The sequence below is a fragment of the Daphnia pulicaria genome, chromosome 1, assembly GCF_021234035.1.
Source record: "Daphnia pulicaria isolate SC F1-1A chromosome 1, SC_F0-13Bv2, whole genome shotgun sequence".
Lineage (NCBI taxonomy): Eukaryota > Metazoa > Arthropoda > Branchiopoda > Diplostraca > Daphniidae > Daphnia > Daphnia pulicaria.
The window spans coordinates 4379770-4407279 of NC_060913.1; the positions used below are offsets into that span (position 1 = coordinate 4379770).

The 27510-nt window shown below is 41.2% G+C and overlaps 6 protein-coding genes and 2 long non-coding RNA genes across 8 annotated transcripts; 5 read left to right on the forward strand and 3 right to left on the reverse strand.

Annotated features, from left to right (window-relative positions):
* Nucleotides 1-1523: 1523 nt before the first annotated feature.
* LOC124328395 (cadherin-87A-like) lies at nucleotides 1524-2958 on the reverse strand. The gene is made up of 5 exons (XM_046787165.1): nucleotides 2695-2958; nucleotides 2506-2625; nucleotides 2304-2445; nucleotides 2101-2234; nucleotides 1524-2036 (listed from the first exon to the last, which is right to left on the reverse strand). Exons 1-5 carry the CDS (start codon nucleotides 2812-2814, stop codon nucleotides 1899-1901), a joined length of 654 nt encoding a protein of 217 aa, XP_046643121.1. The 5' UTR covers nucleotides 2815-2958; the 3' UTR covers nucleotides 1524-1898.
* Nucleotides 2954-3310, reverse strand: LOC124328404. The gene is made up of 3 exons (XR_006916285.1): nucleotides 3271-3310; nucleotides 3052-3190; nucleotides 2954-2967 (listed from the first exon to the last, which is right to left on the reverse strand). It is a non-coding gene; the product is annotated as an uncharacterized LOC124328404 (long non-coding RNA).
* Nucleotides 3311-7218: 3908 nt separating this feature from the next.
* LOC124328412 lies at nucleotides 7219-8426 on the reverse strand. Its single transcript, XR_006916292.1, has 5 exons — nucleotides 8320-8426; nucleotides 7972-8234; nucleotides 7652-7902; nucleotides 7494-7591; nucleotides 7219-7429 (listed from the first exon to the last, which is right to left on the reverse strand). It is a non-coding gene; the product is annotated as an uncharacterized LOC124328412 (long non-coding RNA).
* A 755-nt stretch (nucleotides 8427-9181) lies between these two features.
* On the forward strand, nucleotides 9182-11309 carry LOC124343101 (nucleolar and coiled-body phosphoprotein 1-like). The gene is made up of 2 exons (XM_046796205.1): nucleotides 9182-10854; nucleotides 10929-11309. The coding sequence occupies exons 1-2, from the start codon at nucleotides 9184-9186 to the stop codon at nucleotides 11115-11117; spliced, it is 1860 nt and encodes a 619-aa protein (XP_046652161.1). The 5' UTR covers nucleotides 9182-9183; the 3' UTR covers nucleotides 11118-11309.
* Nucleotides 11310-12795: 1486 nt separating this feature from the next.
* LOC124324952 (alpha-(1,3)-fucosyltransferase C-like) lies at nucleotides 12796-13434 on the forward strand. Its single transcript, XM_046784399.1, has one exon. The coding sequence runs from the start codon at nucleotides 12796-12798 to the stop codon at nucleotides 13432-13434; it is 639 nt and encodes a 212-aa protein (XP_046640355.1).
* Nucleotides 13435-15313: 1879 nt separating this feature from the next.
* Nucleotides 15314-16832, forward strand: LOC124325110. The gene is made up of 4 exons (XM_046784411.1): nucleotides 15314-15406; nucleotides 15554-15746; nucleotides 15842-16118; nucleotides 16180-16832. The coding sequence occupies exons 2-4, from the start codon at nucleotides 15579-15581 to the stop codon at nucleotides 16830-16832; spliced, it is 1098 nt and encodes a 365-aa protein (XP_046640367.1). The 5' UTR covers nucleotides 15314-15406; nucleotides 15554-15578.
* A 621-nt stretch (nucleotides 16833-17453) lies between these two features.
* On the forward strand, nucleotides 17454-19200 carry LOC124325269. The gene is made up of 3 exons (XM_046784419.1): nucleotides 17454-17582; nucleotides 17646-19103; nucleotides 19180-19200. Exons 2-3 carry the CDS (start codon nucleotides 17799-17801, stop codon nucleotides 19198-19200), a joined length of 1326 nt encoding a protein of 441 aa, XP_046640375.1. The 5' UTR covers nucleotides 17454-17582; nucleotides 17646-17798.
* A 153-nt stretch (nucleotides 19201-19353) lies between these two features.
* LOC124325430 (collagen alpha-1(I) chain-like) lies at nucleotides 19354-27396 on the forward strand. The gene is made up of 22 exons (XM_046784427.1): nucleotides 19354-19811; nucleotides 20557-20660; nucleotides 21310-21427; nucleotides 21978-22025; nucleotides 22119-22326; nucleotides 22406-22622; nucleotides 22692-22862; nucleotides 22945-23016; nucleotides 23098-23181; nucleotides 23245-23343; nucleotides 23421-23528; nucleotides 23596-24240; nucleotides 24339-24599; nucleotides 24681-24734; nucleotides 24799-24995; nucleotides 25070-25199; nucleotides 25267-25413; nucleotides 25493-25547; nucleotides 25727-25828; nucleotides 26044-26145; nucleotides 26303-26539; nucleotides 26604-27396. Exons 1-22 carry the CDS (start codon nucleotides 19424-19426, stop codon nucleotides 26714-26716), a joined length of 3660 nt encoding a protein of 1219 aa, XP_046640383.1. The 5' UTR covers nucleotides 19354-19423; the 3' UTR covers nucleotides 26717-27396.
* Nucleotides 27397-27510: the final 114 nt, after the last annotated feature.

Below are 27510 nucleotides of genomic sequence, written 5' to 3' on the forward strand. Positions count from 1 at the left end.
ATAAGAATAAAAAAATTTTAAAACAGAAACCATCACAGACGACAGGACCAAGTAAACAAAACCAGCCACCTGGTGGCCAACATTTCAAGCTCATCCAACATTTTTTACGGCGCGACCCTTCAAAAACCTATTTGTAGAAGCAGATTGCTCTCTCCGCTTTTACGAAGGGAAGCAAACGAAAACAAATAGGTGTTAAGAGAGATTTGAAGGATTGAGAGACTTATTCAGTTAATATAGATAGATGATAGATATAGTTGATTACGATTTATCCAAATCAATATCTAACAATAATTCAGTTATCAAGATGTCAAACCAGGAAACTCATTTGCGTTCCATCTGCGTAAATTATTACGCTATTAAAATTTTTAACTGGCATTCAAGCTGGTTGCACAGTTAAAGATAAAATTGTTTTAAACGTTATTCTTATTATTATTCCAAATGAGTGGCATGATGATGTTTAAATTAAATAGCTGAAGACAAGGTTTACTAAAGAAATTCTCAGTAAATTAAGTTTCAGGTAATAATAATGTATTACCACAAAAACTAAAATAATAACACTTACTGTACTAAAACAATAAACAATTAAGTCAAAGGGAAGAAAAAGCTCCGTCGGCTCGTTATTTCGTTAACTGTTTTTTTGTTAATATTTTAGGAGAGAACTTGCTCACCTTGGTGGGTTTTCCCGGATGGCTTAGTCGTAGATTTTCCAAAGAAAAGACACGTTGCTGGTTTGTCTATTAAGTCAAGTCGTCTCATGTAAAAATTAACTGAAATTTTAGAACATGTATCTTTAACTATGCAGAAATTCGTAGGTCCATATTCATACGAATTAATATTTCGGTAAATAGTCTACATCTTAAAGTAGTAAACGTAGAAGACACTCATGGTGTAGTGGTCGGGTGGCATGGTGAGCGCGTCCGGATTGATCACGAACGGAATCATCCCCTCAACGTACCTAAGACAACCTTCCTCACGTGCGTCTCATTTCTTTGTCCTACGGTTTCCTACGACCTTGATATTTCGAGGGGCCCTCTGATTGGTTGTTTCGAACCGGATGTGAAATTTCTTGATTGCCACACCGTCGAGAATATGACATTATAAAAATTACTAAAAAATTTAGATGGGTTATTTCAACACTTTTTATTGCATTTAATTTGTTTACTCTAGTTTTTTTACTTTTACACTTAGCAGTTGTAAATAGGTTGCACATGTCAAGAATTTTCTCCCTGATTTTTCTCTGTTGATGGTTGAAAAAAAGACGTAACCGTATAATACAGCAGGAAAAGTGTAAAACCAAACCAGCCCAGGTCAAACTGTAACTTCGTCTTTGTATCGCTGTAGATAGGCCTATGCTGTTGATCCACTGCAATGGCTACGTGATAAGAATTAAGAAATTAAGACAGCTACAAATAGTTATAAACAACTACCAACAGTTATACAGTAAACAACTACATAATGAAGCACAACATTTTGAGACATATAGATCATTGTTCATCGTACATTATTTCGTCATTTCAATTGTTTTATTTTTAGTGTTTGTTATTTATAGTATTAAGTGTTTCCATTGTAAGAAAAGATAACGAGGTGTACTCGAACGAGTAACAGAATTGAAAAAAGTTCAAATAAGAACCATGGGATGTTATCGTCATCGTTCAGAGTTCCAATCATTGTGTTATTTCTTCTTAGTGACTACGATTATGCAAATATTCTAAAAAAAAGAAAAAAATATGTAGTGAGTTGCCCATTCCGCCCACCAGTCTTCGGATCCAACCCGCTTCCGGGCAAACAGAAATAATAACAGTATGTACTAGAATTTAGAATTCAATTTAAAAACTTATCCGAATGAAAGAATGCATTAAACTGACTAGGAATTTTAATTCAATTTCATTTTACCTCAACTATAAATGATCAGGATCTAGGGCTTCTACTTGGGAGACGCTCCAGTCGAGCGGGGCGTTCTCCGGAACAACGGCAGTATAGGAAGGTTGGGTAAAAGCAGGAGCATTGTCGTTCACATCAATCAGTTCTACCATTACCTGCAATAGGAAAAATAACGTAATTAGAGTTTAGAACGAGCCATAGAATAATATGAAAGGTTACCAAAGCAGAGGAGCGCTTTTGCTCTTCACTGCCTTGCGGTTGATCCGCAGCAATGACAGTAAAGGTGTAACTAGGTTGTTTCTCTCGATCAAGCGAAACGTTCGGAGCCACACGGACTATTCCATTAGTTGGATCTGATTATCAAAATGCAAATAAAATTTTACTAAATCTTTCAAAAACATAAAACAGACGATAGATATTACCATCGATGACGAATAGATCAGCTCCATCGCCCGAAACATAATACAAGATCTGTCCGAATTTCCCAGAATCTTTGTCTGTTGCTGACACTGTGACCAAAACATCCGGATGGTGAATGGACTCTGATATTTTTACTTTATACTCCTTTCAAAGACTTTTAGAATTTTGAAGGCGACATATCACCACCCTGATTATATTTCAAACCTCTTCAATGAACGTTGGACTGTTGTCGTTGGCATCCAATATATCGAGTTTCACTGTCGCTAAACTCATTCGTTTATCCTCCGCTTCCCCAGCGATTGCCTGAACTTGAAACTGCAGAGTCTGTTTGGAAAGAAATTAAAGCATTATTGAATTTCGTGTTAACCTGGGCATTTTGCTATAATCATTTACCTTGTTGGCTAATTCTTCATAATCTATGCGCCTTTTAAAAGTTAGTTCCCCGGTTAATTTGTTGAGCTCGATCAACGACGAAATACCCGGATCCAGCATTGAATTCGTTGTATCATTCATGGATTCAGTTTCGTTGAAGCGAATCTGATCAAATAAAGATTCGAGTGGTGTTCCTGAATCGGGAAGACTCCTCGTTAAGCTTTCGCTGATTTGTTTTGGTTCAGCCACAAGCTCAAAATGAGATATAAGAAGACCAGTAACAGGATCATGTGCCTACAGTTAAAAGTATGTCAAATTACAAATAAAAGTAATGTTAAAAACCAATTATGTACAGCATGCAGTATCTAATTACGGAACTTCTTCTTGAAGAGTGAGAAAGATAATGCCCGGATCTTGTTCTTCAACCACTTCCGCTCTGATAATCGGGTGAGCTGGAGACCACGGCGGTGAGAATATCCGTTATCAGTATGCGCTTGAACATAAATTGCAACCTCAGCTACGGAAAACCAAAAAGATATTTAAGATAGCGTGAGTTATTGGGTCGAGAAAAGTAATTTGTTATTTATAACTACACACCGAAATCCGTTTGATTGGGATATTCTGCATTAGCATTCATCCCTGGGTAACTTCCGCTCGGAACATAACAACAGCAGCATTCTCGTGGTCGAGCGGCTTCGTAAGGGTTAAGATACCGGTTGATTCGGAAATTCTGCACAAGGAAAATGCTAATGAAATAACGGAATTGGTTTGTAAATAAAGTGACTTACGAGAAGTACTCGCTTTCAACTTCGTCGCGCAAATAGCCTTCTTTATTTCTTATCTGAAATGGCTCAGTTAATCGAAATCTTAATTGTGAGCTAGTGTCGGGATCACTGGCACCTAAAGCCAGAACCTGTCAATTAAGTATTTGAATTATTAAAATCCAACATCACAAATTAATTTCCCGCGAATGGGCATAAATTACCCGAGTTCCAACAGGTGTAACCTCGGCTACGTGATGGATAAAAAGTTGTTTATCAAAATTTGGTGATTTATGGTTGATGTCTTCCACCTACATAAAAATAAATGATTTATTGACTTACATTCTTTTAAATTAAACTACTTAATTAGCGCTTACCTGTATGGTGATTGTTGCGGTAGCTGATTGAGCAAGTGGCTGGCCCTGGTCAACTGCAGCTACTGCCAGAGTAAGAAGAGGAGCTTCTTGATCCCATTGGAGAGCGCCACCTCTTGCAACCCGAACGATTCCTGACACTTCATCAATGGTGAACCAATCGACGGCTGTGCCTCCGACGACGCGATAGCGCAAATTATCTGAAGGTCCATCCGGATCAGTAGCATTTAGCTGAATAACAAATGAATCTGGCGTTGCCCGCTCGACAACGTTGACGTGATACTGGTTCTGTTGGAAAATGGGGGGATCGTTTCCATCGACAGCCCCCACCGTAATTGTCACCACGGTATCAGCATGCTGGGGTGGTGTGCCGGAATCGGTCGCTCGCACTATGAGCACAAATCTAACCTCGCCCAATTCAGTGGCATTGATAGGACGAGTAACATCAAGAATGCCACTGTCGCGCCCAATATTGAATAAGTTGTCTGCAGTGTTGCCTGCCACAATGGAGTAGGAAATCCTGCCATCTTGAATTGGCGGTGAATGACCTTTCCGAATACTATCCTTATCTGTAGCCTATAAAAACAAAAGGTTACCGAAATACTGGAAACATTAAAGAAAACGTAAAATAGATAGTACCTTAACCACTAATTGTGGATCGAAGTCAAGAGCTCTATTTTGGATGAGTCGCCTGCATTGATTTTGCTCGAAAACGGACGGATTGTCGTTAACGTCATCAATTTTAATGGTAAGCGGCACTGATGTTGCTTTCCCTGTTATAGAAATCATTAGAAAACTTGATTTAGTTAGTCAAGAATGACGGAAACTTACCCCCTCCGTCAATGACAGTATTGGTCAAAGTAAAAATGTCCTGATCCTCATAATCTAAACAAGTCGAAAGTCCGCATACTCCAACTTTTAGGTCACCGGTAGACGAGTTAACAGAAAAGCGCTCAGCTCCAAAGCCACGTAACTCGTAGCGTAATTGTCCGAACACACCGCTGTCGGCATCCGTAGCACTCAGCCTTGAAATTAACGAGCCAGGTGCGGAATTCTCAACCACCTGTTAACACGAATGATAGTTAAATACAGTGTAACCGCATTTTTATAGTGAAAATCTTCTCACATTGAAACTATAGGAAGACTCATCGAAGATCGGGATGTTGTCGTTAACATCGACTAACAGGATGGTCAGTGTGGCAGTAGATGAGAGACGTCTGCCTCCACCTCTAGCTATGACTTGTACAACCATTTCCCGCCGGTCAGGGTTCTCATAGTCGAGCTTATCAGCTCCGGTAACTTTGATAAGAACAGGTGTCCGGCCTGTGGCAGACATCGGGTGAACCTCAAAGATATTGTCGGCATTTCGCAATGGGATCAACTCTAACCCAAATTGACTATGTACGCCAGTGTCCGAATCCGAAACGGTCATATCAAGACCAGGCAATGCTTCCCCAATATCTGGAGTAATTAAATTTTAGCATTTTTTAATGATTTCAAATTAAGTGACAGCGGAATGAAATACCGAGATTTTCCGGAATTCCGATTGAATATTGTGCCTGATTAAATACAGGAGGTTGGTCGTTCACATCACGGTGACATTTTCTACGGTAAAATCGCCTATAGGCTTATTGTCAATCAACTCAATTGCCTGTGAAAAGAATACATTAAAAATCTGAATAAATTATTGCGCTATTACAACGTGTTCACCTTCAGCCCAAATGAATAGGTGCCTCCATTCCGCAGTATAACTTGATCCTCGCGATCAATTGGGTTGTCAGATGCCACAATGCTGGCAGTTCCAATGTTGTCATTCATCTTGAATGAACTTACACGAAAATATCCTAGAGGGTCGTCGACGATGTCAAGCTGTAAATCTCGAGGTTGACCAGTGTCTCCGTCTCGCACGAGTACTTTCATTAGTGAATGGCCGGCTGGACTGTTCTCATGAATGACAGGTCGATAGGGTGCGTTTAAAAACACTGGAGGCTGGTCTTGAACATCAAGAACTTCGACCATTACAGTAGCTGTACTGGTTAAGGCAGCTCCAGGCTCTTTTGCAAGATCTTCAGCCTGTAAAACGAGCGTGAAACGGCTGTTTTCTTCGTAGTTCAGGCCACTTCGTGCAGTCAGGATGCCATCATTCGCGTGGTACGTCCTGCGGAAAGTGACACGTCGTTTGGAGATGGGCTGATGGGTAATTTAGTCCGGCTAGATTTTCTTAGAGCTGCTGATGGAGTTCCTTGCAGTTTAATGCTAGATGAAAAATTTACAAAGAGTTTTTAGAAATTTTTGCCATGTGGAACCCTTGAGAAGGATAGAAACAATAATCAGGTTTTTTAGCTCAAAGATTTAAAGGTGCAATTTTTTAAACTTAAATTTAAGCTTACAATATTGAGAACTATACACACTTGCTAGTTTGTCGAAAATTTTCCGGAAGTATACCGGAAGTAGCAATAGCTCCTCAACTGTTGACCTGTCGTCAAAATAAACCAGATATTCGTGATCCCCATGAAAATTGGGGTCGATCTGATATGTTTTAAACGAAATCGAGAATTTGGCCAAAATCGAGAATTTTCCTGAACAGTAGGTCAGGGAAATTCTCAAAACCGGAAGTACGAAATCGTACAAAAATTTACATGAAATTTACCACAAATTTTACGAGGATCACGAATATGTGGTTCTTTTGTACGTACAATGAATATTTACTAAACTACTGACTGAAATGAGAAAACCGGAAGTAGAAAAAAAATGCAATTTTCGAAAATCTAACAAGTGAGCTTTGTTAGGGGAATAGTTAACGTCAGTTTTCACTAAAAGATTTCCACACAATAGCTACCGATAACTGTTGAAGAGATTTACAAAGTAACTAAAACTGACTCGTTTTGACAGCTGAAAATATAGAAAAGCCATCTAGCGTTAGAAAAAGAAACTTCAAAGTTGCACTTCGTTTACGCGCCAGAAGGTCCTAATTTTTGAACTATTACACAGAAATGGAGTTTAACGCAAATAGATTGCTAGTAGATAATCTAAAAAAAAAAGTAAATTGTCGGGTACCTGGGCAATGCATAATCCCGTGGTGAATGACTACAGTCACAGCGGACGGAAGCGACTACTGAAGTGATCCAACTCGTCAGTGAAGCAAGAAAAGTAGTGTAGCAGCATAAGAAGAAATGAAGCTAGATGAGTGGACGTCGCGAGGATAAGGATGGAACAGAACGTTGGTGGAAGTCTTCTGTCATGGCCAGCGACCGCGTGATTGATGTCGTAGGCCGTGATGCGGCTGGTCTGGCTGTCAACTTGGGAGCGGCCGGCCGTCTGTTCTTGAATCAGCTGGAAGCGGAAGGTATCCTCCCATTGCACGTTGAAAATGTAGTTGATCATGCCATTGATGAGCGTCGTCCTGCCGGAACCGGTTGCTCCCATCACCAAAATCCGTTCGATGCTGAATCTTTCCTTTCTGCTGGCCGGCTCCACCTTTCCTCCCATCGGTTTTTCCGAAAGCGAAACGATCGGCCGTCGAACGCGATCCAGTTACTTTTGTAAGAGGAACAGCAAAAAGTTCCATGCCGTTTCAGCTGATAGGTAGTTTATATCACCGTTGGTTTCGGTAACCTCAATCTAAACATTAATCAATTAACAATTTAATTTGAAGTCATTATGGTGTTTTAAAAACTTTTCTTACGGTTAGGTTAATGGGAATTATTTCGTCATTGAAACAGCGATGGAAATAAAGGTTAAGTACATGCCTTCTTCTTCTGAATGTCTTATGTTTACTGTGAACTAAAATATGGGAAAGTTTTCATTAAAAAGTATTAAGAAAGATGAACTATTTATCCATACATTTGTTGAAAAGGAATTTCCATCTGAAGAAGAAAGTGGAATTTTCAGTGTGTTGCAAGTAACACTAACATTTGAAGCCTCAGCAACATCTAGAGATTCATTAAGTATGTTTCTTTTGGTTCTAGCATTTCGACTGAACAAACTAGAATCACTAAGTTTCTCAGCCACTGAATTTCTTTTAATTTCTTGGGTCATCCACAGTAATAATGTTGCCAATGAAATTAAACCTGCTGGAGCACCGAACTTTAAATCTGTAATATTTTTTCATACATTTATTTATTGAACCAAGGCACAAACAAAAATGTTAACTTTTTACTTACATTTTGTCTTTGAAATCAAATTCAAATCGAGCAACAGCTGTGTGATCTGGTTCTTCATTTATTTCCAATCTTGAACTACAGATATCCCGTTTGCTATCTAAGTATGGGTTTGCAGCATCACTAAGTGTCCTATCCAAGCTAAACCCCAGTCCTGATGTTTCTTGTGCTTGTTTCGAGATTGCCAAGTTAGATACTGTAACATTCAAGATGCCACCTCGAAGAAATCCGAACATACTAACAGGTATGCTTTTTCGAGTCTCATCCTAGGAAAAGTCAAAAAGGAAAAAAAAAAACAATTGCATGACAATTGACAAAAACGAATGTTTTCATTTCAATAATTATATTTACCTTTAGATCAAGATGATGTTTTCTACCAACTGAATTATTAATGGAAATTGATATGATGAGCAGAAACAGTAAAAAGTTTTTCCTTAAATACATAATTGGTGTGTTGGTTTTCCAACACCGACAAGCAGACAACGCGAAACTGTTGATGAAATTTCCAGGTGCGTTCTTAAACCTGCAAACGCAACAAAGTTTGTACATGTGCAACCTATTTACAACTGCTAAGTGTAAAAGTTAAAAAACTAGAATTAAAAAATTAAATTTAATAAAAAAGTGTTGAAATAATCCATCAATGTTTTTATGTAATTTTTATAATGTCCTATTGTCGACGGTTTGGCAATCAAGAAATTTCACATCCGGTTCGAAACAGCCAATCAGAGGGCCCCTCGAAATATCAAGGTCGTAGGAAGGAAACCGTAGGACGAAGAAATTTGATTATTTGAATTTGATTCGGCCTCGAGACGCACGTGAGGAAGGTTGTCTTAGGTCGTCGTTGATAGTTGTATTGTTTTTGTTATCAATTTAACTTGCGGTTTCGGTTTTGACCGTTTATTCTGCTATATCGTTAGCCATTGCTTCTCCTAAACTAGTCCGTACTATTCCACAAGTCATGGATTCTGATTCAGGGCGTAAGGGACGACGTGCTGGTAGATGGAGTGGAGAAGGTTGAAAAAATTTAATTTTATTGATTCTTCACTTCTTCCTAACAAATTTTTTTCATTAGAAACGTCTCGCTTCTTTTTAGCCCTTCAAATGCATGGGGCAAATTTTGAGTTCATTGCCCAGCACTTTCCCGGCCGTGACCGCAATGAAGTTAAGAGAAAATTTAAAGCAGAAGAAAAGAACAATCTGCAACATGTGGACCAAATGTTGAGGGAAACAATTCCATTTGACCCAACCCTGTTTGAGCCTAATGGTGATGTCATTGACACTGTCGTTGCAAAGGGGAAAAAGGGAAGAGGAAAGAAGCCTGGCAAAAAGGAAGTTGTCGAAGAAAATAATCTGAACAGAGTAGAAGCTGCAGCTCCAGCTCCAGTTGCTGAAACCAAGGAGAAAAGAGGATGTGGAAAGAAAGCTCAACCACGAGTAGCAAAATCTGAAGAAATGAGTTCATCACCCGAAGTTAATCCTGAACCAGTTGAGGATACTGCACAAGAAAAGGACGTTCAGGTGTGGGTGTTCAAGGTGGTTGCAGAGCCTAAATCAAAGCCTGGACCAAAATCTAAAACAGGGCCTAAATCCAAAATGGAAACTAAACCAACTGAAGCGGAATCTGAAACTACTCAGGTTGTTGAACCAGAAGTTGTGGAGAAGAAAGGGCGAGGGAAAAGGGGTAACCAAGTGCTCGATACAGCGCCTCCAACCGTCACAGAGGTGGTTACTGATCAACCCGAAGTCCAAGCTCCGCCAGTCGTTGCTGCAGCAACTGAAGTTTCTCCAGCTCCTGAAGTCAAGAAAGGACGTGGAAAAGTAAAGGCCACAGTCGAAGAAGTCCCAGAACCAAAGGAATCAGAAAATCTAGTCACAAACGAACCAGACACTAAAGAGAAACGGGGTCGAGGCAGACAAGCTTCATCGAAAGACGGAACCGAAAAAGCTGCCAAGGCCAGTGAGGAACCGCTACCTAATGACGAGACTGAATCTCCTCTTCCCGCATCTCCTGTAGCTGAAACTAAAGAAAAGCGAGGCAGAGGACCACAGGCCAAGGCGCAAGCTGAAGCTCCTGTCGAAGAAACGACCGAAGCTGTAGAAGTTGTTCCAGCCAAAAGAGGTCGTGGGAAGAAAGCAGCCGCTCCAGCTGCGTCCAAAGCTGACGCCGAGGAGGAAGCAGTTGAAGAGGTGAAAGAGGCTAAAGCGAAGGGAAAGAAAGGAGCTGCTGCTGCCAAGAAACATGTTGAAGAAGAAGTAGAGAAACCTGCAGTTCCAGAAGAACCAGCTGCTCCTGTTAAAACTGTGGTGGAATCGCCGGAAACTTCGAAAGCTGTTCCAGCCAAGAGAGGTCGCAGAAAGAAGGCAACCCCACTGGCCAAGGTGGCTGCGGATGAAGAAGCCGAGGCAGTTGAAAAGGTTAAAGAGATTAAAGTCAAAGGAAAGAAAGGACCTGCGGCGAAGAAACAGGCTGAGAAAAAAGTTGCTGAGAAGAAACGAGGAGCCAAGAAAGATGACAAAGCCCCGGAACTTCCTCTGCGAGTCGTCAATGGACTGGAAGAAGATAGTGAAACAAATCCGTCGAAGCGGAGTAAAACTTCCGAGGATGCCGAAGCTGCTGCGGAAGAGCCGGAGAAAAAGGCTGGCCGAGGACGTAAAAAGAAGGAAGAACCGCAACCTGTCGAGACTGAAAACAAGTCCCCAGACGACGGAAAGAAGAAAGGCAAGCGCGGCGGAAAAGAGGAAATTGCTGAGGTTGAAAAGAAGAAACCCGTTGGTCGGAAGAAGGCGGCTGCTGCTGCTGCTGTTGCTGTTGTCCAGGAGGAAGAACCAGAGGCTGTGGCATCACCGGTCCAGACGAAACAACGTGGCAAACGTGGTGCAGCCCAGGTAAACTTGAATTACGATTTTATTTTGTTGTTTTTCATTATGAAGCTAAAGAAATTTTGTTAATGTCGTCACAGGCTGCTGATTTTGTCACCGTAATCTCTGGCCAGAATTCGACGGATCCTTCGCCTAAGGGTTCTCCCGTAGTGAAATTGTTTCATTTGAAATTGGTGGAAGAGAAGCAAGCTCAAGCTGAATCCGACGAAGAAGAAGTTATTGTACCTGTTGCTGCTACCAAGCGCCCTTATACCCGCCGCAACAAATGAACAAGTTTTCGAAATATGCTTTAAATTTACGTGTTCAATAACCTAGCTGGGTGATTGATTATAACCTTCTCTCTATTGTCATTCCACTAAACGTTTTTCGCCTTTCCATTAAATTTTTGTGCTTTTCAGTTGCCTTTCAGTTCGTTGCTCCAGCTGTTCATTACCGTAATAAACATTCGGATCCGTTATGAATCAAATCGGATGTTTATTGATGAATGTGTGAAGAATGGACGGCATCTAAATAACCTAATAGTTTCTAAATATGGCGACCGAGACTGAACAATCAGAGATAGGGAGTACTACGGTCATTAAGATAAATTAATATGTTCATATTTTAATTTAGTTACTTTAGTGGTAATCCTGTGTATTCATTGGATAGATTGGTTTCCCTGATACCGAGTTGACTTGGTATGTTTTACAGCTCTATTCGTACAGTTGAGGAGAGTAAGTAATTTCAAACTAACCAACCTTAATTTTAATTTGATTTTCAACAGATAAGAAACAGTCTAAAAAAGAATCCATAGTTAATCTAAAATTGTTTCAAGGGTATTGGATCAGACTGTATAGTCGTAGAGCTAGCCATTTGGAACACATTGACGTATTGAAGAACACTTGAGCTTCACTTGACGGTTAACGGTTATTGCTTTCATGTAACATACTGTATGTTACATACAAGACAGCTGATCTTAAAGGGAAAAGGCATTTTTAAATTTTTGAAATCTCGCCAATAGCGGCAACTCGCCGTCACTGAAAAGTGAATCCACTTTTGTTATCCTTACTAGTTGCAATATGGTCAGTTTTGGTCACGTGACGTGACTGTAAGTATAATGACGGAGAAAGACCTATGGTACCACCACAAGGCACAAACTGGCACTCATATCTAACCGAACTTCCGAGAGGCGTTATTCCAGTTTCCATTTTATACCAACTCAAATTTCTTTAAGTGTGTTTAAACGTTAACTAATTTTCCTAGGGTGAAATAGTGACTGTAGGCTACGTGACTGTTGTGTAAAAGTGTAAATGGAATGTTGAAACGAGCGTTTGGATACTCTGTTGTTGTGTTTTCCATCAGTGCGTTTACGATCTATTGTGCTTCTTACCTCCGTACACAGTATCTCGACAGAGTTTTCATCGAAAGTTTTTGAGCAAAGTAAGAATCAAATTTTAATCGATTTTTAGAAATTTTACATCAATTAAAGTCGCCTTTTTATTTTTAGGCCTCTCGACTAGATGATGCCAATCTCCTTGCCATTAATAAAAGTAGTGACATCGCACAAATGCAACTTGATACTTGTAAAGCGATTCGACCTTTGAGTCACAGACGCAAGACATTACTTTTATGGACGCCCGTCTCCTTCACATGGAGTATCCGGTGGTCTTTGAAAAACTGTCCCGCGGTCAAAGGTTGCCGATTAATTAGCGATCGGCGCCTTTTGAACGAGAGTGACGCAGTCATATTCCACTTCCGAAATGGGTCATTTGATCGCCTGCCGACATGTCGCCGGCCTGATCAACGTTACGTTTATTTGAATTTCGAATCTGCCATTCGTAGTAGAAGTAGTTATCCTTGGGGAAAGTTACCTCGGCACTTTTTCAATTTGACGGCCACTTATAGACTCGACTCTGATTTCGTTGGGTTAGCCTTTGGTGGGTTTCAATTTGAACCAAGGAAAAATTTATGATCCAACAACAGGCCGTCGACTGGACAAATTATTATGGGATCAATATAACATCCAAGACGAAAACAGCCGCCTGGTTCGCGAGCAACTGTAAAACGTCAATCAACCGAGAAGGATACGTCCGTGAACTTCAGAAATACATTCCAGTCGATGTCTTTGGCAGATGTTTGAAAAATCCCAAGACCTGTCCCAGAAAAAAGCAAAAAGAGTGTGACGACATGTTGAAACGAGAGTACCTTTTCTACCTGAGCTTTGAAAATTCCTTTTGTCCAGATTACGTCACTGAAAAATTTTACAGGGCCTTTGAAACAGGAACCGTTCCAGTTGTTTTTGGCGGAGCCAACTATTCCTTGTTTGCACCGGCACACTCCTACATCAACGCCAGGGATTTCAAGACACCCAAACTGTTGGCCGAATATTTAATCCAACTCAGTCGGAACTTGGATCTTTATTCCCGCTACTTTGACTGGAAAGGGAAATTCAACTTGCGAAAAAGTTCCGGTTGGGCTTGTAAATTATGCAAAATGCTCCACACAGATCTCAGAGTGACGGCTGCTAAAAGTTACGAGGATATTGGGGAATGGTTTTTCGATAAAAATACCTGTGAAAATTATCAATGGTCAAATGGGAGCAGTTAAATGTTTGAGATCCCTTGTTCTGTGCGTTTCTATTTGCGTTCATGAGAAAAGTTTCGAAAAGAAAATTCCCTTTCGGCATCTGCAGAAATCCCACTAAGAGAAATCCGCTGGTGCCGTGAAATTTATTCCATTTTTTAGATTAAATTCATTTTAAATGGATGTAGTGAAAACAATTAGCCCACTACAAATAAAAAAGATTCCTTTTTGTGTAATCGATGTGTTGTATCAATCTGCTACTACAGAGCAAACCGAAGAAAAGGATTTAAAAACCCATGTTATTTTAAAAATTTTTATTCAAGTCGTAAATGATCAAATTTTTCGGGGTTATCAAGTATTTGATCCCTCACTCGATTGCAATCTTCCCGTGTCGGAAATATCAAGGAGAACCTAAGTGGTTTGCCATGCGGAATCCACTAATTGGTCAGTGAGAAATCAGAAGATTGCACCTTGCTGGTCAGCCTGACACTGTCGTAAGGGAGGACTTTCACTTGATTGAGCTCGATTTCTTGACTGAGGTGCTGGCTGAGGTGTTCCAGCACTTTATTTATGACTTCTTGATTCGAAATAAAAAAATTGACGTAGAGATGAGGGACCGTTTTTTTGTGAATAATAGCGACATTCTTGTGCTGTAGGACAGTGATCGGCGAGTAGTAAAAGATTTTCTTTTTGATTTTAGTTATTTGACTGTCGTAAATGTTGATACAGAAGGACTCGTGCTGCACGGAAGAAATTTTAGTCGGCACCGGCTTATCCGTTGAGGCGGTGCGAATATCAATTGAGGTTGGGACAGTTGCCATGACAACAAAATCCCCATCTGTATTTACCATTTGAAATTTTCCAATTCCAGGATGATTTGTCCAATAATAGTTTTGAATACATTTACAATTATGTGTTTTATACCAACATTTACTTCCTTTGAAATAGAACGCCGATTTTTTACCGGTGTGATTCGGGCATTCGGCGAAGAGCAGCTGAAGATATGACGGTATGGATTCAAGGTGAAATCTGTTGCCATGAAAATTTCGTGATGCGATGGGCGCAACCGCCAGAATTCTTGTATCGTGCAGAATCAATTCACGGTCACTCCCCAGCGCCTGAGGAAATGACATCTCCCCGCATCCCCTAACCGCGCCTACGGCCTACCTACCCACTGATCAATCCACCACGCATCTCCAGAAGATGGCCTGTACCGGAAGATTAACGTACAAGCTGAAAAAAAAATTAACCATAAGTCCACAACAAAATTCTCATGGCTTTAAAATATTAGTACGAAACAAATGTTGCCCTTCTCTTTTATTCTACGTTAATATACTGTATTTATTCTTTTATTTTAGTTATTTTTTTTTGTTCTGGATACTCAAGATTTGTCAAAATTCGTTACTAAACGTGGAATCAAGTTTCCCATCTTTGGTGTGTGTAAGAATAAGAACCCGAATTGGACAACGCTCAGGAAAGAATGTTGCAATAGCCGAACCGGGATCTCTTTCTCAGATATCGGCTCAGTTTCACTTCCACAACACTAGTGGCTTGATACGAGAATACGAGAACGAAACATGAAAATGAAACGTATACGTCATGTAACGCAACAGATTTTTGATATGAATTGCAAAGAAAGTAAATTAGATTTGTGTTAATTAAACACTTTAAAATGTTATTATTCCCAAGAAAGGGTAATAGATATTGCATATTTGATATTTCTTGAGCATATTTCTTTCTTTTTGGGGGCTGCGGCTTTTTTGAGTTTTTTGTGACTGCCTGAAAGCTGAAGATTTTGAAAATTTGTCACCTGGTGGTTGGTTATGTAGAACCAGTTCGTTCCGCTAGGTGTGCTGTGGTCGATCGATACCGAATTACCGATAGTCCTATCCGAAGCCCGAAGGCCAAAGGTGTTCTTGTTGGGTTTGGAACGGTTTGGAATTGAGAACGAATTTTCGTCGTCGTGGTTCTGTTCCTTATTATTTAATGCTATTGGGTAAATAGATATTTACTATATCAATATTAGCTAATTTTAAATATCTCTGAATGTTTTGCCTCTTTATCTTTTCTTTCATTATAAGTTTGGAATTGTGATTTGATTTGTGTTGCAAATTCAAAAATTTCTTACATTCATTATTTACAGAATTCCATAAAAAAACAGAAGAGTCATGAATTCTTCATTGAAAATCGATAGAAAGTGCATAGCTGAAGCTGTTTTACCATCACAGGAGCCATTATTGGATTTTTCAGCTGGATATGTGTTACCTGATGAAATTTCTCTACCTTCTATTAACCTCGAAGAAATTGGAAATATCGACATAACTTTATCTATTCTGGTATGATCATTTTTTAAATGAGATTTTATGTCCAATATATTGAGTCTTTGGTATTTCTCTTATCTCTCCTTTTTTTTGTTATTTGGATATTTTAGGATGCTGAAAGATTGAATAAGGCTTTTTTAGAAAGACAGCAAGATGCAGGTGCCTCACCAACTCTGTTCCCTTCCTCAGGGAAACACACTTTTGAAAAGTGTTCTGATAAAATGATTTTATCAACACTAGAGAACTTCGACATAAGTTCTCTAGTCATCAAGATGTTAGGATTACCTGTATCTAAATCTATGGATTTTAAAGCAAAGTTTGATAAGCTGATGCTGTTTGAGGTAGATGGGCAGTACACTCATACCTTTGATTCAGGAAAAGAATCTGGTAAGATTGATTTTATTTATTTTGTTTTTGATTGATTATACTCATACGTTTACTATGAAAGGAACATTCGGTACGGCGATTCTTCAGTTGCCCGTAAATGGAGGACACGATGGTGGAAATTTTAATTTAGAATATAAAGGAAGGAAAGCCACCTATGAAGATCAGGTTGATAGCCATAAGCTTTCCTCTCTGTCTTCGTTTTACGACAGCTGCCACTATGTAATGAAGCCGATTACGCGAGGCTGGAAGTTGACACTCGTCTTCAACCTGGTGTGGACCAATTCCACAATTGTGATGCCAACCGACTTCTTAGTCTTTCTGAAATCACTGAAGAAATTAGAAGAAGCACTCATTTCTTGGGTTCCCCAGCGAAAAGAAGATGTATTTTCTACCGAAGTTCAACAATTGCTCAAAGAAAACGTCAAAATCCCACTTATTACTTGGATTGACGATAAAATCGTTTCATGCAATGAGAAAGCAGAAGACACGAATATTGAAGATTCTGAAGACTTGAAAATGACGATAATTCTGAAAACGAATCCGATTCCGACCCTTCCGATTTTTGGTATGACGACGAAACAGATTGCCATTGCGATAAAAAAATCTCAACCAGGAAATGTGAAGAAGAAAATGTATTGTTCTTTGTTCTTGGAGAAAAGTATTTTGAGAATAGTCTCATGTTTCATCACCTTCAAGGGAACGACCGAATCTTAGCTGATCTTCTCCGATGCTGCCCTTTTATCGACGTGCACCTAGCGAAAGCTAGGTACATCAAACCGATTGCTAGAAAAACAACAGGTGGGATGGCACCAGAAGAAAAATCGAATACAAAAATATCGCGTTGGATGGATTCGAACAGTGCTGTCAAAAATCTGAAAATCGACGAGCTGAACTGGAGCGAGAAATGTGTTGGCCCCATTCGAAACCTGCTGGAACCATGTAGCATTCAACCAGACAAGAAAATCAAATTCAGGAGACTAAATTCAGAAGAATGCAATTGTCAGAATGGATGCCGTTGCAGGGGAAAATCAATTAGAATTCGTCAGAAGATTTACTTCCATACAATACTGGTTTTATGGCCTAAACATCTATCCATTAGAATGTACTGTCGTTATGGACTTGCTATGCTGTTGAACGACCTTGAAAGTTCGTTGACTTCCGCGCTTGGATGGCAGACGCTCACTCAACAGCAGCTTGCACAAGATTTAAATAAGACCGTCGAATATTGCTGCACCTATCCCCAAAGAATCTGGACCCAGTCAACTTTAAGAAACGGCGAGTTAACGCTGAGATTACTCCGTCTCTGCATCGCCTTGCGAGCACGTAAAGAAGGTCTCGAGATTTTAAAGATTCTTGGGTCCGAATTCGAGATTAAAAAGAAGAAGAAAACATTGAAGACTTTTGAAGGCATCCAGAATGAGCAAGTAGCTCAAGCAGTCGTCGAATTCGTCTGCCAAAGCAATGGTGAGTTTTCTTTGTTTTGTTAAGGTTAATAGTTAGCCCATATAATTTACTTTTTTTCTTTAGGTTGGGGCGATTGCATTGATCTGATCAGAGGACTGATTACTACTCATCGAATTTTCAAACAATTTGTACCGATTACTAAAATGATCCAGTACTTTCTTGACGTCAAATGCGTGAAAGGAGCTATGCTGATTGGAGATTGTTGTAGCGTCGTCGATGACCAACATTGACCAGAAAGGAGCTGCCGTTCTCAAACAGTCAGATGTAGCTTTATACGTGGATGCAATTGTATCTTTGGAGGCGTACCCGGAAGCCTCCAGTCAAGATAGACTAGCATCGTTGGTCTCCAAGCTTTCTTCGACCTTGCAATGCCGTTTGATGGTGGAATTGGATGCCCAGGTCAACTCGCGCTTCATGGATAATGTATCCTGCCAGTTTATTTTCATGGAAATTTGCGAGACTTTTCTTAGTTGCGAATTAAGCGTTCTCCTCGCTCCGGACGCTCTTGGACTGCTGAAATGTTTTATTCTAATTGAAAATCCAAAATGGCTCGAGTCTTTGCTCTCCAAAATGATCAATGTTCCAGATCAAGAAGGAACGATTGGCTTGTTGATGCAATTCCTTTCGGATCAATCTTTATGGAATCTTGCCGAATCATCGGAATCAGGAAAAACGTCACTGATATCCATTTTAAATCGATACTCAACGCTGTTATTCGATAAATTGTCAGCCATTAAAGAGATTGTCAAGTCACCTTCAAACTTTCAATGGAATTACGACTGCGATTTGCTACTATCTAGCGTGACTAAGTACATTCAGTTTGTGATGCAAGTGAAACGGAACCCCAAACTAGCAGATCTCCAACCAATACCCTCCATCTCGTTGCTGTTGTCTCAAATGAACTTTGACCAAATTTGGCACATCCTTGAAGGCTTTCACAAATCCAGTAGCAAGCACTGGAAAACCTCTTTCTGCTATTCTGACGTGATGCATGAAATCTGCGCGTTTGTAGTTTCTGCAATGAAGAAATCCGAAGTAACGCAACGAAGAGATGTAGTCTCAAATGTGGTCAGAAGCCTTCTTCATTTTCTCGAAAATTCATTGTTGCAATCGCTGTTCATGGAAGTGTGTGTATTTCAAGCTGCCGGATGCTGGTCCCACGACATCAAATGCGAATTTTTCAGTGATATCATCTCTTCAAATGAAGTTTGGTGTAAACTAGATTCTGATACCAAATTGGATATTCTGAACACGTGTGCTACGCACATCGAGTCATGGATAACTGAAGAATGCAACAAATTGGATGAAAACTCCTGGATTCTGAATACCCAAGAAGAATTGTTCAATTGCATTCACCTTTTCTTCTTGATTGAAGAGCATCGGTTCGATCCCAAACAAAAGAATATTATTCGATCCTTTCAACCGTATTTGAAAAAATTGCCACGCCATCATCTACGGAAGTTTATGCTCGACCTCCACATGTCGATAGTCACGACGAAGCCCTGCATCAAGAAATTCTCAGTTTGCCTCGAATTGTTTACCGCGATGTGCCGAAATTTTTTCAGTCGCCCTTTTTTGTTGGACTACGTTTCAAAAGAAGACGGTGACAAAATTGTGAATTGCTTGTTGTTGATTGATGACGCTCGTTCCTGGGAAAAATTTGCAAACAAGGTTTGTTCCTTGGAAGTTATTACAGACGATAATCAACCCTTTCAGCGGACATTGTTGAATACCAACTTCAAAGAAGCCATCGCGAAGTCGCCTCTGCTGCTATTATACGCATCGCGGACAATTGGGTATCGAGATGAAAATCTGTGGCGGGACCGTCCTTCACCTGGAGTATGCCGAAAGCTGTAATACCCAATCACTCCGAAGTGGAAAAGTTTCTTCGTTCCTCGGAAACCCATTTCACCTACCCTATATGCATAGATCATTTCCGCGAATTTAAAAAGGATCTTGGCCAAACTGGTCCCTTGATAAAGTTCAGTGTTTCAGTGTCAGATTGGGACCCTCTTTCCAGTAATTGTAAACTTGAAAAAACCATAGAATACCATCAGAGTGTTGCGGAATCGTTTCGAAGATTGACATTGGAAATGGGAGATGTGCAGAAGTTCCGTCAGAGTCTCAGCCAGAACCTTGCGGCACCCAAACCTTCGGGGAAAAGGCATTTGGAATCCGTTTCCTCGTCGACGACGTCGGATGAGGTCTTCATTCTCTCTCCTAAACGCAGTAAGCTCAACATTTCTTCATTAGATCTTACCATTTGATCGGTCTGGTTTGATTTCGTGTTTAGTTTAGTTATTTTTACTTTTATTGTTTTTACAACCGTGAATTTTGATGTGCTATCTCCCAAGTCTTCGTAAGTCTTGATCTGAAAGGCAACGTCAATTGTCAACCAAGTTTCCTGTTTCCGTGTACAACATATTATTTGGATAATATGCTTTATGAACGTAAATTCTTTGTCTTTTGGTTACTATGTTTATGCACTGGAGTATTCGGAATAACTGCGGATGTTGCTGTTTGGTGTGTTATTTTCACGGATTGACACCCGTAGTTTAAGTCAGGCAAGGACTCACTTAATTCCAAATAAGCTAAATGTTTTTTTGTTTTTTGTTTTAACACAGTCTGATTTTGAAGAACATGTATATTGTCGTCCAGTTAACTCTTTCAGTACATGCTGTACAGAAGAAATAGGTAATTTTGTTGAAACTCTTGACCGAGCTCTTGACATCTGAAAGGGTCGAACTCTTGACATCTGGTTTATTTGGTTATCGACAATTATTCTTAAGGCGTACTTTAACATGCATCTATAAGGAAGCGATGGTTATCGCGATGAAAAGAATGCAACGTGTCGATCAAGTTTAAGCAACATCTCAAGGACTCGCGAGACATTTTTGTTATTATTTTACTTATTTTTTGGCAAAATATTGATGCTAATAGATCGAAAAAATAAAAATTCCTTGGCATCTTACAGGAAAAGGAGAAAGGTTGTCAGCCAGCTTCTGTTATTCGGATTGCTTCTGGCTCTCCAACTATGGGGAACTGCTGGAGCCCGTCAGCAGCGAATTAAGCGCCAAGGTAATGAAATTTCTTTGAGCTAATTTCTTTTTCTTTTTTTTTTTTTTCTGCTATCAAATTCCAAATCTCTTGACTATCACGGTTCCTTTTGACTACTTTTATCTATCCACATTTCATTTCGTTGCGCTCGGCTTATTGTTGTAAAATGAAAAGAACGGCTCTCTCGTATTACTCCTGTCTAGTTTCCATTAAGAAGTTGAGATACTTTTTTTGGTCCACGATCTTACATCTGCACTTTAGCCCACCGAGCGTATGTTTGCTTGACAATCTCATCGGCTAGAGATTTATGAGCATACACAGCACTTTGACTTGCTGCTGGCGCTACATCCGCGCTGTGTGTGTGTGTGTTTGTGCGCGTGTATTTCTTATTTGGGTTAGGCAGGCAGACCAATAAGTCTGGCGATCTCATTAATTCAAATATTCAAGAGACGAGAGAGCCATTTTTTTTTTAAAGATATTTTTCTTCCACTCGTATTATTTTTTTGTTTTTTGACCTGCGAACTTTGAAAAGGGTGAATGACGGTCCCTTAAACAAAATTAATCCAATTTTCTAGATTTATCCAAAAAAGGAAACGGTGTTATAAAATAAAAATCTAATTTTGCTTATTCCGACTTTTATAACTTATCCTACAACACGAAAAAATGAACTAACAATGGTGCTGGTGGTTCTAATCTAGAGATTGGTGAAAGTGAATTTGAAGAGGATGAAGACTTGACTGACGTCGATGGACTTGGCAATGCTGAATACGACGAACTCGACTCTGACGGTTTGTTGTTCTTATCATTTCTCTTCTATCTATTTGCTGATTTTCTTTTGGCGATGATGAGTTTTCATCCCGTGGGATAATTTTGTTAAATAATCCCAAATGAAACAACGGAGGAAAAATGACAAAAAATAGAATCTGGATCACTTCTTTCCTTCCGTCGCTGTATGATGGAATGTATACTCGGAGACGGAGGAGGAACATGTGGCTGGCGACCTTTGTTATCTCGGTTTTTCTCCGTATCCCTCTATCCGGCCAGAGACTGCTCCCATAAAACAAAAACTAAAAAGAATAATAATAATATGGGAGATACAAAAATAAAACAAAACTCAAAATGTATACCCAGATATCGTCTGAATCGAACGGTTGGTGTATGTCCGGGCTCACTCATCGCCCTGACCCACTTTGATGATCATAATGTTGTCTTTTTCATCTCTTCGTATGTAAACATTTGAATGTTTTCTCGCTGTTTTGGTTTTTTCGATGGAAATCGCCCGACTTGTTTTTTTGGTTTTATAACAGTGACCCGTTTTTTCTCGCTATACTTTGACAGACTTATCATCGCCCAATCGAGGTGACGTGGCCGTTTTCACCCGTCCAGGTAGTAGCTGATTTAAATATTTCATTTGATCCGTGTGTGTGTGTGTGTGGACTGTGTCAATAAATGTGTCGACCCTTTTCTAATCTTTATTAGCTCCGGGAGCCGGAGAAGTGGATTTTAATGGACCTTGCTCCGACTACCGACCAGGAGAGGATGATTTACAAGCTTTCGATTTCATCCGTCAGTTCCGGTTAGATGTCCTCGAGACCAAATACCCTGGTGTAACCAAAGTACGAGGTTCCAGCCGCTTGCAAACCGCCTATCGTCTGGAGACGGAAGCCGATTTGGTGGTTCCCACTAGGTCGTATTACAAATGCACTCGCCCCCTTTCATTTTTATTCAACACCAATCAACTTTTTCTATTTGCTGTCATTCCACAGGAACATTTTCCCTCAAGGCCTTCCGCAACAGTTTTCCTTCATTTGCACTTTCCGGACAAGGAAGCCACCCAAGACGGCCTGGAACATAATTCGAATTAGCGATTTGCGACAACGCCCACAGTTCCAGGTGACCCTGAACCCGCGCAAGAACACCATCGAGTTCGGCATCAACGATTTCAGTGGAAAGCTGCAGACGCTCGTTTTCCGCAAAGCTCAAGTATCTACAGAATTCTGATCTCTTGGAACTTGTTGGGTGTCATTTAACATTCCGTCGTTGGTGAATCAGGTCTTTGATAAAGAATGGCACAAAGTTCACTTTGGAGTCCATCGCGAACGTGTTGTACTCTATGTCGATTGCGAGTTCAGCGAAGAGTTGCCGCTCGATGTCCGAGGACCGATCGATGTCAACGGCGAGATCGCCATTTCCAAAGTGGCTGGAACTAAGCGCACCGTTCCGGTATCAACTTAACTTGTCAAATTTCAATGGCGGACGACAAAAAAAAAAGGATTAATTTAATTTTTTTACTGTTCCGTCTTAGATTGAACTTCAATGGATGGTGATGAGTTGCGATCCCGCTCGCCCAGAGCGTGAAACTTGCGAGGAATTGCCGGTAATGAGATTTATGCTGGAATTAATTTGGTGCGTGACGTGTGCAATTAACCACGGTTCAATAATTATGCTTGTTTAATAGCCACCACCTCCACCCAGGGAGCAAGTTCAACCGGTTTGCGAGCAAACCTGTCCACCAGGTGTGCCAGGACGGAATGGAACTGATGTACTTGCAAGTCAATGCATTATACAATCTGTATGGATTTGAATGCCTTTTAACTTGATTTAGGGCCCACCGGGACCACGCGGCTTATCAGGAGAGCGAGGAATACAAGGGCTACCGGGACCCCAGGGTATTCGTGGAGAACCTGGAACCAAAGGAGACATGGTAATAATCCATATTAAGTCAACTACTTCAATCAAAATTAAATCTAATACAGACACTTGTTTTATTGGACATGAAAGGGAATGCGAGGTGTTCCAGGAGAAATCGGAAAGGAAGGTACGCCTGGTAATCCTGGTATCGCTGAACCGAGAGGAGAGTCTGGAATTCCCGGCTCTCGAGGAGACACCGTGAGTTATTCAAATTCAACATTTGATCTCCGTTTTTAAGAATAGCTAAACAACAATGTTACAATAGGGACCGCCCGGTCAAGTTGGACCTAAAGGCGATAGAGGAGATTCAGGTCCGACTGGGCAAATGGGATCAACTGGTCCGCGTGGACCTCCCGGGCCTCCTGGAGATATTACTAAAGTAACTGGACCTCAAGGAATGCAAGGAGCGCCGGGAGAAAGAGGTTTTGTTGGACCTCCAGGACCGGAAGGTGCTCAAGGGCAGCGTGGATTCACTGGCGAAATGGGTCCGCCAGGAACAGCAGGCAAGGACGGTACATCGGGTGAACGAGGACCTAAAGGCGATCGTGGTGACAGAGGAACTGCTGGTGTAAGAGGAGCTCCTGGTACTCCTGGACCCCCTGGCCCAGCTTCTTCTGGAACGGGTGGACAAACTGTACCCGGGCCCCCGGGACCTGCTGGTAACCCTGGAGAACCTGGTATGCCGGGACCGCCGGGCGAGAGGGGTAATCGAGGTGAACGTGGAGACTTGGGAGAACGCGGAATCGCTGGAGAAAAGGGCGACCGTGGACCGGCAGGATTACCTGGTAATGACGGTACTCGTGGAGAGACTGGACCTGCAGGAAAACCAGGTTTGCCCGGCAGCAAGGGTGATCCAGGTGTGCCTGGTGCTCTCGGATTGCAAGGACCTCCAGGTTCAGCAGGAGCTCCGGTAAATCACACTTAATCACAATTTTAGTTTGAATAACTCGGTATATTGGGTTACTTTGTTAGTGTCACTGATAATTAACTTGCTATTAATTATGTAAGGGACCTATGGGATTGACTGGACCGACCGGAGAAATCGGCAGACGAGGCGAACCAGGCAATGCTGGTCCTGCTGGTCCTGCAGGACCTCCTGGTACTCCGGGTGAAGTTGGACCTCAAGGATTGCCAGGAGGTCCTGGCAGCCGTGGTGAGACTGGCCCGCGAGGAGAAAGAGGCGAAATTGGTCCATCTGGACCGACCGGAAGCCCTGGCTTAACTGGAATGAAGGGTCACGAAGGAAAGCAGGGAACCGACGGAGAGCCAGTTCGTATCCACTCAACATTTTGCTACACTATAACTCGCAAACATCAACACATTTTTGTTTTTTCTTTCTTTTTTTTCCAGGGCCAAAGAGGAGAGAAAGGCGAAAGTGGACCACGAGGACCTGATGGGCCTCGCGTAAGAATAACTTTACTATTTATAGATGATCGTAAAATAATCTTTTGGACGATTGATGGACCAGGGTGTTGATGGCAAACATGGTGTTCAAGGTTTGATCGGTCGTCCTGGACCTAAAGGAGATCGAGGAGAAAACGGTCTACCCGGAGTGGAAGGAATTCGCGGACCTCCAGGCCCGAACGGAATTCCTGGCCCGATCGGACCTCCTGGAGTCGCTGGCTTACCTGGTTTCGTTGGCAAACCTGGCCCACCAGGTTTGTTGTTTAAAATTGATTTAATTTACTGTGTTTCAAATTTTATTTTTAATTTTTGAATGTTAATTTCTCCCAATCCAGGTCCACCTGGAGGACCCCTCCAGGTCCCCCTGGCGATGCCGGTGTCATTCCTGCCAATTTGATGAGAAACGACGGTGCTGGTGCTACCGGAGCTACTGGTCAACCTGGTCTTCCAGGAACACCTGGATTGGTAAGATTATGGAAATGTATCAGAATGTAAGGTGAATAATGTGTAACCTTTTGTTCATAATTATCAGCCCGGAGAAAGAGGAGCGGACGGTGATCGTGGACCGGAAGGCGCCACTGGATTGCCCGGAACACCTGGAGCTGAAGGGCCCACTGGCAGACAAGGACCCGTAGGACCCCGCGGATTCGCTGGATTGCCTGGTCTCACCGGACCAGCAGTAATTATTTTGCATCAGCGTCAAAACTAATGATTATACCCATTGCGGATTCATTTAATGTTTTTTTAATATCCGACAGGGAAAAACTTACTCCGAGTCTGATTTGAGAGACATTTGCGCTTCTGTTCTACGTGGTAAGTTTTCTAGTTTTACTCAAATAATTACAGGTTACCTTCACAAAATTCATTTAATGAAAACGGTCGGCGGTATTACTGCTCCAATTCGAGTCGTTCACGATTCAAAGTGGCAAATTAATTTGATTAATTTTGACGACTAAAAAAAAATCTTCTAATGATCGAACGCCTATTCTCAGATCAACTGACTGAGTTGACAGCCAGATTAGTTGGTCCTCCTGGCTTACCCGGTCGCGGCAGACCGGGACGCCCTGGACAACCTGGTTTACAAGGAGATACAGGTTTGAAAAGGAAATTTCAATCTCCTGCACGCGAATATGCGCTGGTGCAGCATGTTTTGTTTTGATTCCCGTTTTCCACCCTCTTTGAACAGAGCGCTGACCAAACGATATGCCACATGAGAATATTGCTCAACCGAAACGCTGTTTTTGTTGTGTTTATTTGGCTTGTGCATGATATTTTGCATTGTTTTGCTTGTTTGTGCCCGCGATCACAGATCACATGGAAGAATTAGTAAGTGGACTTCAAGGTCCACCCGGTATTCTCGGTCGTGGAAGACCTGGACGGCCTGGCCCGCCTGGAAGAATCGGCCATACAGGTACTCGCGTTAGAATTGGCTTATTGGAATGCCTGGCTTGCATGTCGAGTTTGTATTATCCTTTGCTTACCCGCTTTGAAATGTCTGGGCTTCCTTGGAAATTTCAAGTTTTGATGATCAACTTCTTTTAAAATACGAAATGTTTCTGTTACACCAGGCGAGACAGGAAAGGTCGGTCAACCTGGAGATCGTGGCTTGACTGGCTTGCCAGGCATTCCAGGACCACCAGGACCTGAGGGACCTAAGGGAGACGTTGGATCTAAGGGCGAACGTGGACCAGGTGGTATCGGTATGGAAGGACCGATGAGACCAGCTGGTATTCAAGGACCACCTGGACCTCCAGGAGTTGGTGTTGCTGGTCGAGCTGGCGAGCGTGGTGACTCTGGAAAACCAGGTAATTTAACTTTAATTTTCTTTGAATCAAATAAGTACATTTAGTAAAAATTTGAATTGAATAGGACCAAGAGGAATGGTTGGTGTTGCTGGTCCACCTGGAGCTCCTGGATTCTGTGCCGGATGTGCTCCTCAACAATACCGACCTGCCGGTAACGACAAGGGTCCCGGGAAATAAGTCGTTGCCTCCCCTAGCCGTTAGGCAATTTTGACGCTAATGGATGCAGACATACATACAGACAAAATAATAATAATAAAAAAGACATTTCCTCCCCCCCCCCCCCCTTCCCCTCTCCCCTCTCAAAAAAAAAATAAATTGAAAATCGGGGAATTAATGACACTTTATTCGGTAAAATACAATGTCAAGACAACGACTGTTGGTGGGTATACGAGCAGACATAAAGAAGTCGATGTACCACTGGTAGATTTATTAAGCTCCTTATCACTGCCTGAAATTTTTATTTCCTCTCCTCCTTTTTGACGTGTAGGCCTGGTAGACACTTTGTGTTCTTTTTTTTTTTTTTTTCATAAGAAAAATATAACCAATTTTGTTATAACATTTATAGGCATTTTTTCCTACTGAATAGAGATTTATTTGCTTGTTGGCCATCCTCCATATAACTTCCCTTTCATCTTCAAATAAAATTGTCCTTCCTTTTTCTAACTACATCTGTGTGAACAATGATTGTTTTGTTTTCATTCATACCACCAAACGCTGCTGGACTGGAAACTTTTCTATTGGGGTTCAAAAATTGGCTGAGCTTTGTATCAACTGTTTCCTTCATTCAACATTTTAAGTGTAAATATCAGTTGAAATGATTTCATTTGGCTGCAATACAACAATTCATGCTGCCGTAAGACCCCAAGTAGCTTCAAAAAAAAAGAATCCCGCATTTCAATACGGGAAGGAAATGAGGTAATTTTTCTAACGGATAATTTATCTATCCTTGACCATTTCGTCTTATTTTGATT

Bases quoted from the DNA above. Each gene is read 5' to 3' on its own strand.
- LOC124328395 (XM_046787165.1), bottom strand. From the start codon at position 2,814: ATGAATGATACAACGAATTCAATGCTGGATCCGGGTATTTCGTCGTTG. The intron at 2,446-2,505 runs GTTTGAAATATA...AGTCTTTGAAAG, and splicing joins GTCCAACGTTCATTGAAGAG to GAGTATAAAGTAAAAATATC. The intron at 2,037-2,100 runs GTAACCTTTCAT...TTCCTATTGCAG, and splicing joins AAAAGCGCTCCTCTGCTTTG to GTAATGGTAGAACTGATTGA.
- LOC124343101 (XM_046796205.1), top strand. From the start codon at position 9,184: ATGTTGAGGGAAACAATTCCATTTGACCCAACCCTGTTTGAGCCTAAT. The intron at 10,855-10,928 runs GTAAACTTGAAT...ATGTCGTCACAG, and splicing joins GCAAACGTGGTGCAGCCCAG to GCTGCTGATTTTGTCACCGT.
- LOC124324952 (XM_046784399.1), top strand. From the start codon at position 12,796: ATGATCCAACAACAGGCCGTCGACTGGACAAATTATTATGGGATCAAT.
- LOC124325110 (XM_046784411.1), top strand. From the start codon at position 15,579: ATGAATTCTTCATTGAAAATCGATAGAAAGTGCATAGCTGAAGCTGTT. The intron at 15,747-15,841 runs GTATGATCATTT...TGGATATTTTAG, and splicing joins ACATAACTTTATCTATTCTG to GATGCTGAAAGATTGAATAA. The intron at 16,119-16,179 runs GTAAGATTGATT...TTACTATGAAAG, and splicing joins TGATTCAGGAAAAGAATCTG to GAACATTCGGTACGGCGATT.
- LOC124325269 (XM_046784419.1), top strand. From the start codon at position 17,799: ATGACCAACATTGACCAGAAAGGAGCTGCCGTTCTCAAACAGTCAGAT. The intron at 19,104-19,179 runs GTTTGCCTCGAA...ACGTTTCAAAAG, and splicing joins CCTGCATCAAGAAATTCTCA to AAGACGGTGACAAAATTGTG.
- LOC124325430 (XM_046784427.1), top strand. From the start codon at position 19,424: ATGCCGAAAGCTGTAATACCCAATCACTCCGAAGTGGAAAAGTTTCTT. The intron at 23,344-23,420 runs GTAATAATCCAT...TGGACATGAAAG, and splicing joins CTGGAACCAAAGGAGACATG to GGAATGCGAGGTGTTCCAGG. The intron at 25,548-25,726 runs GTAAGTTTTCTA...GCCTATTCTCAG, and splicing joins TTGCGCTTCTGTTCTACGTG to ATCAACTGACTGAGTTGACA.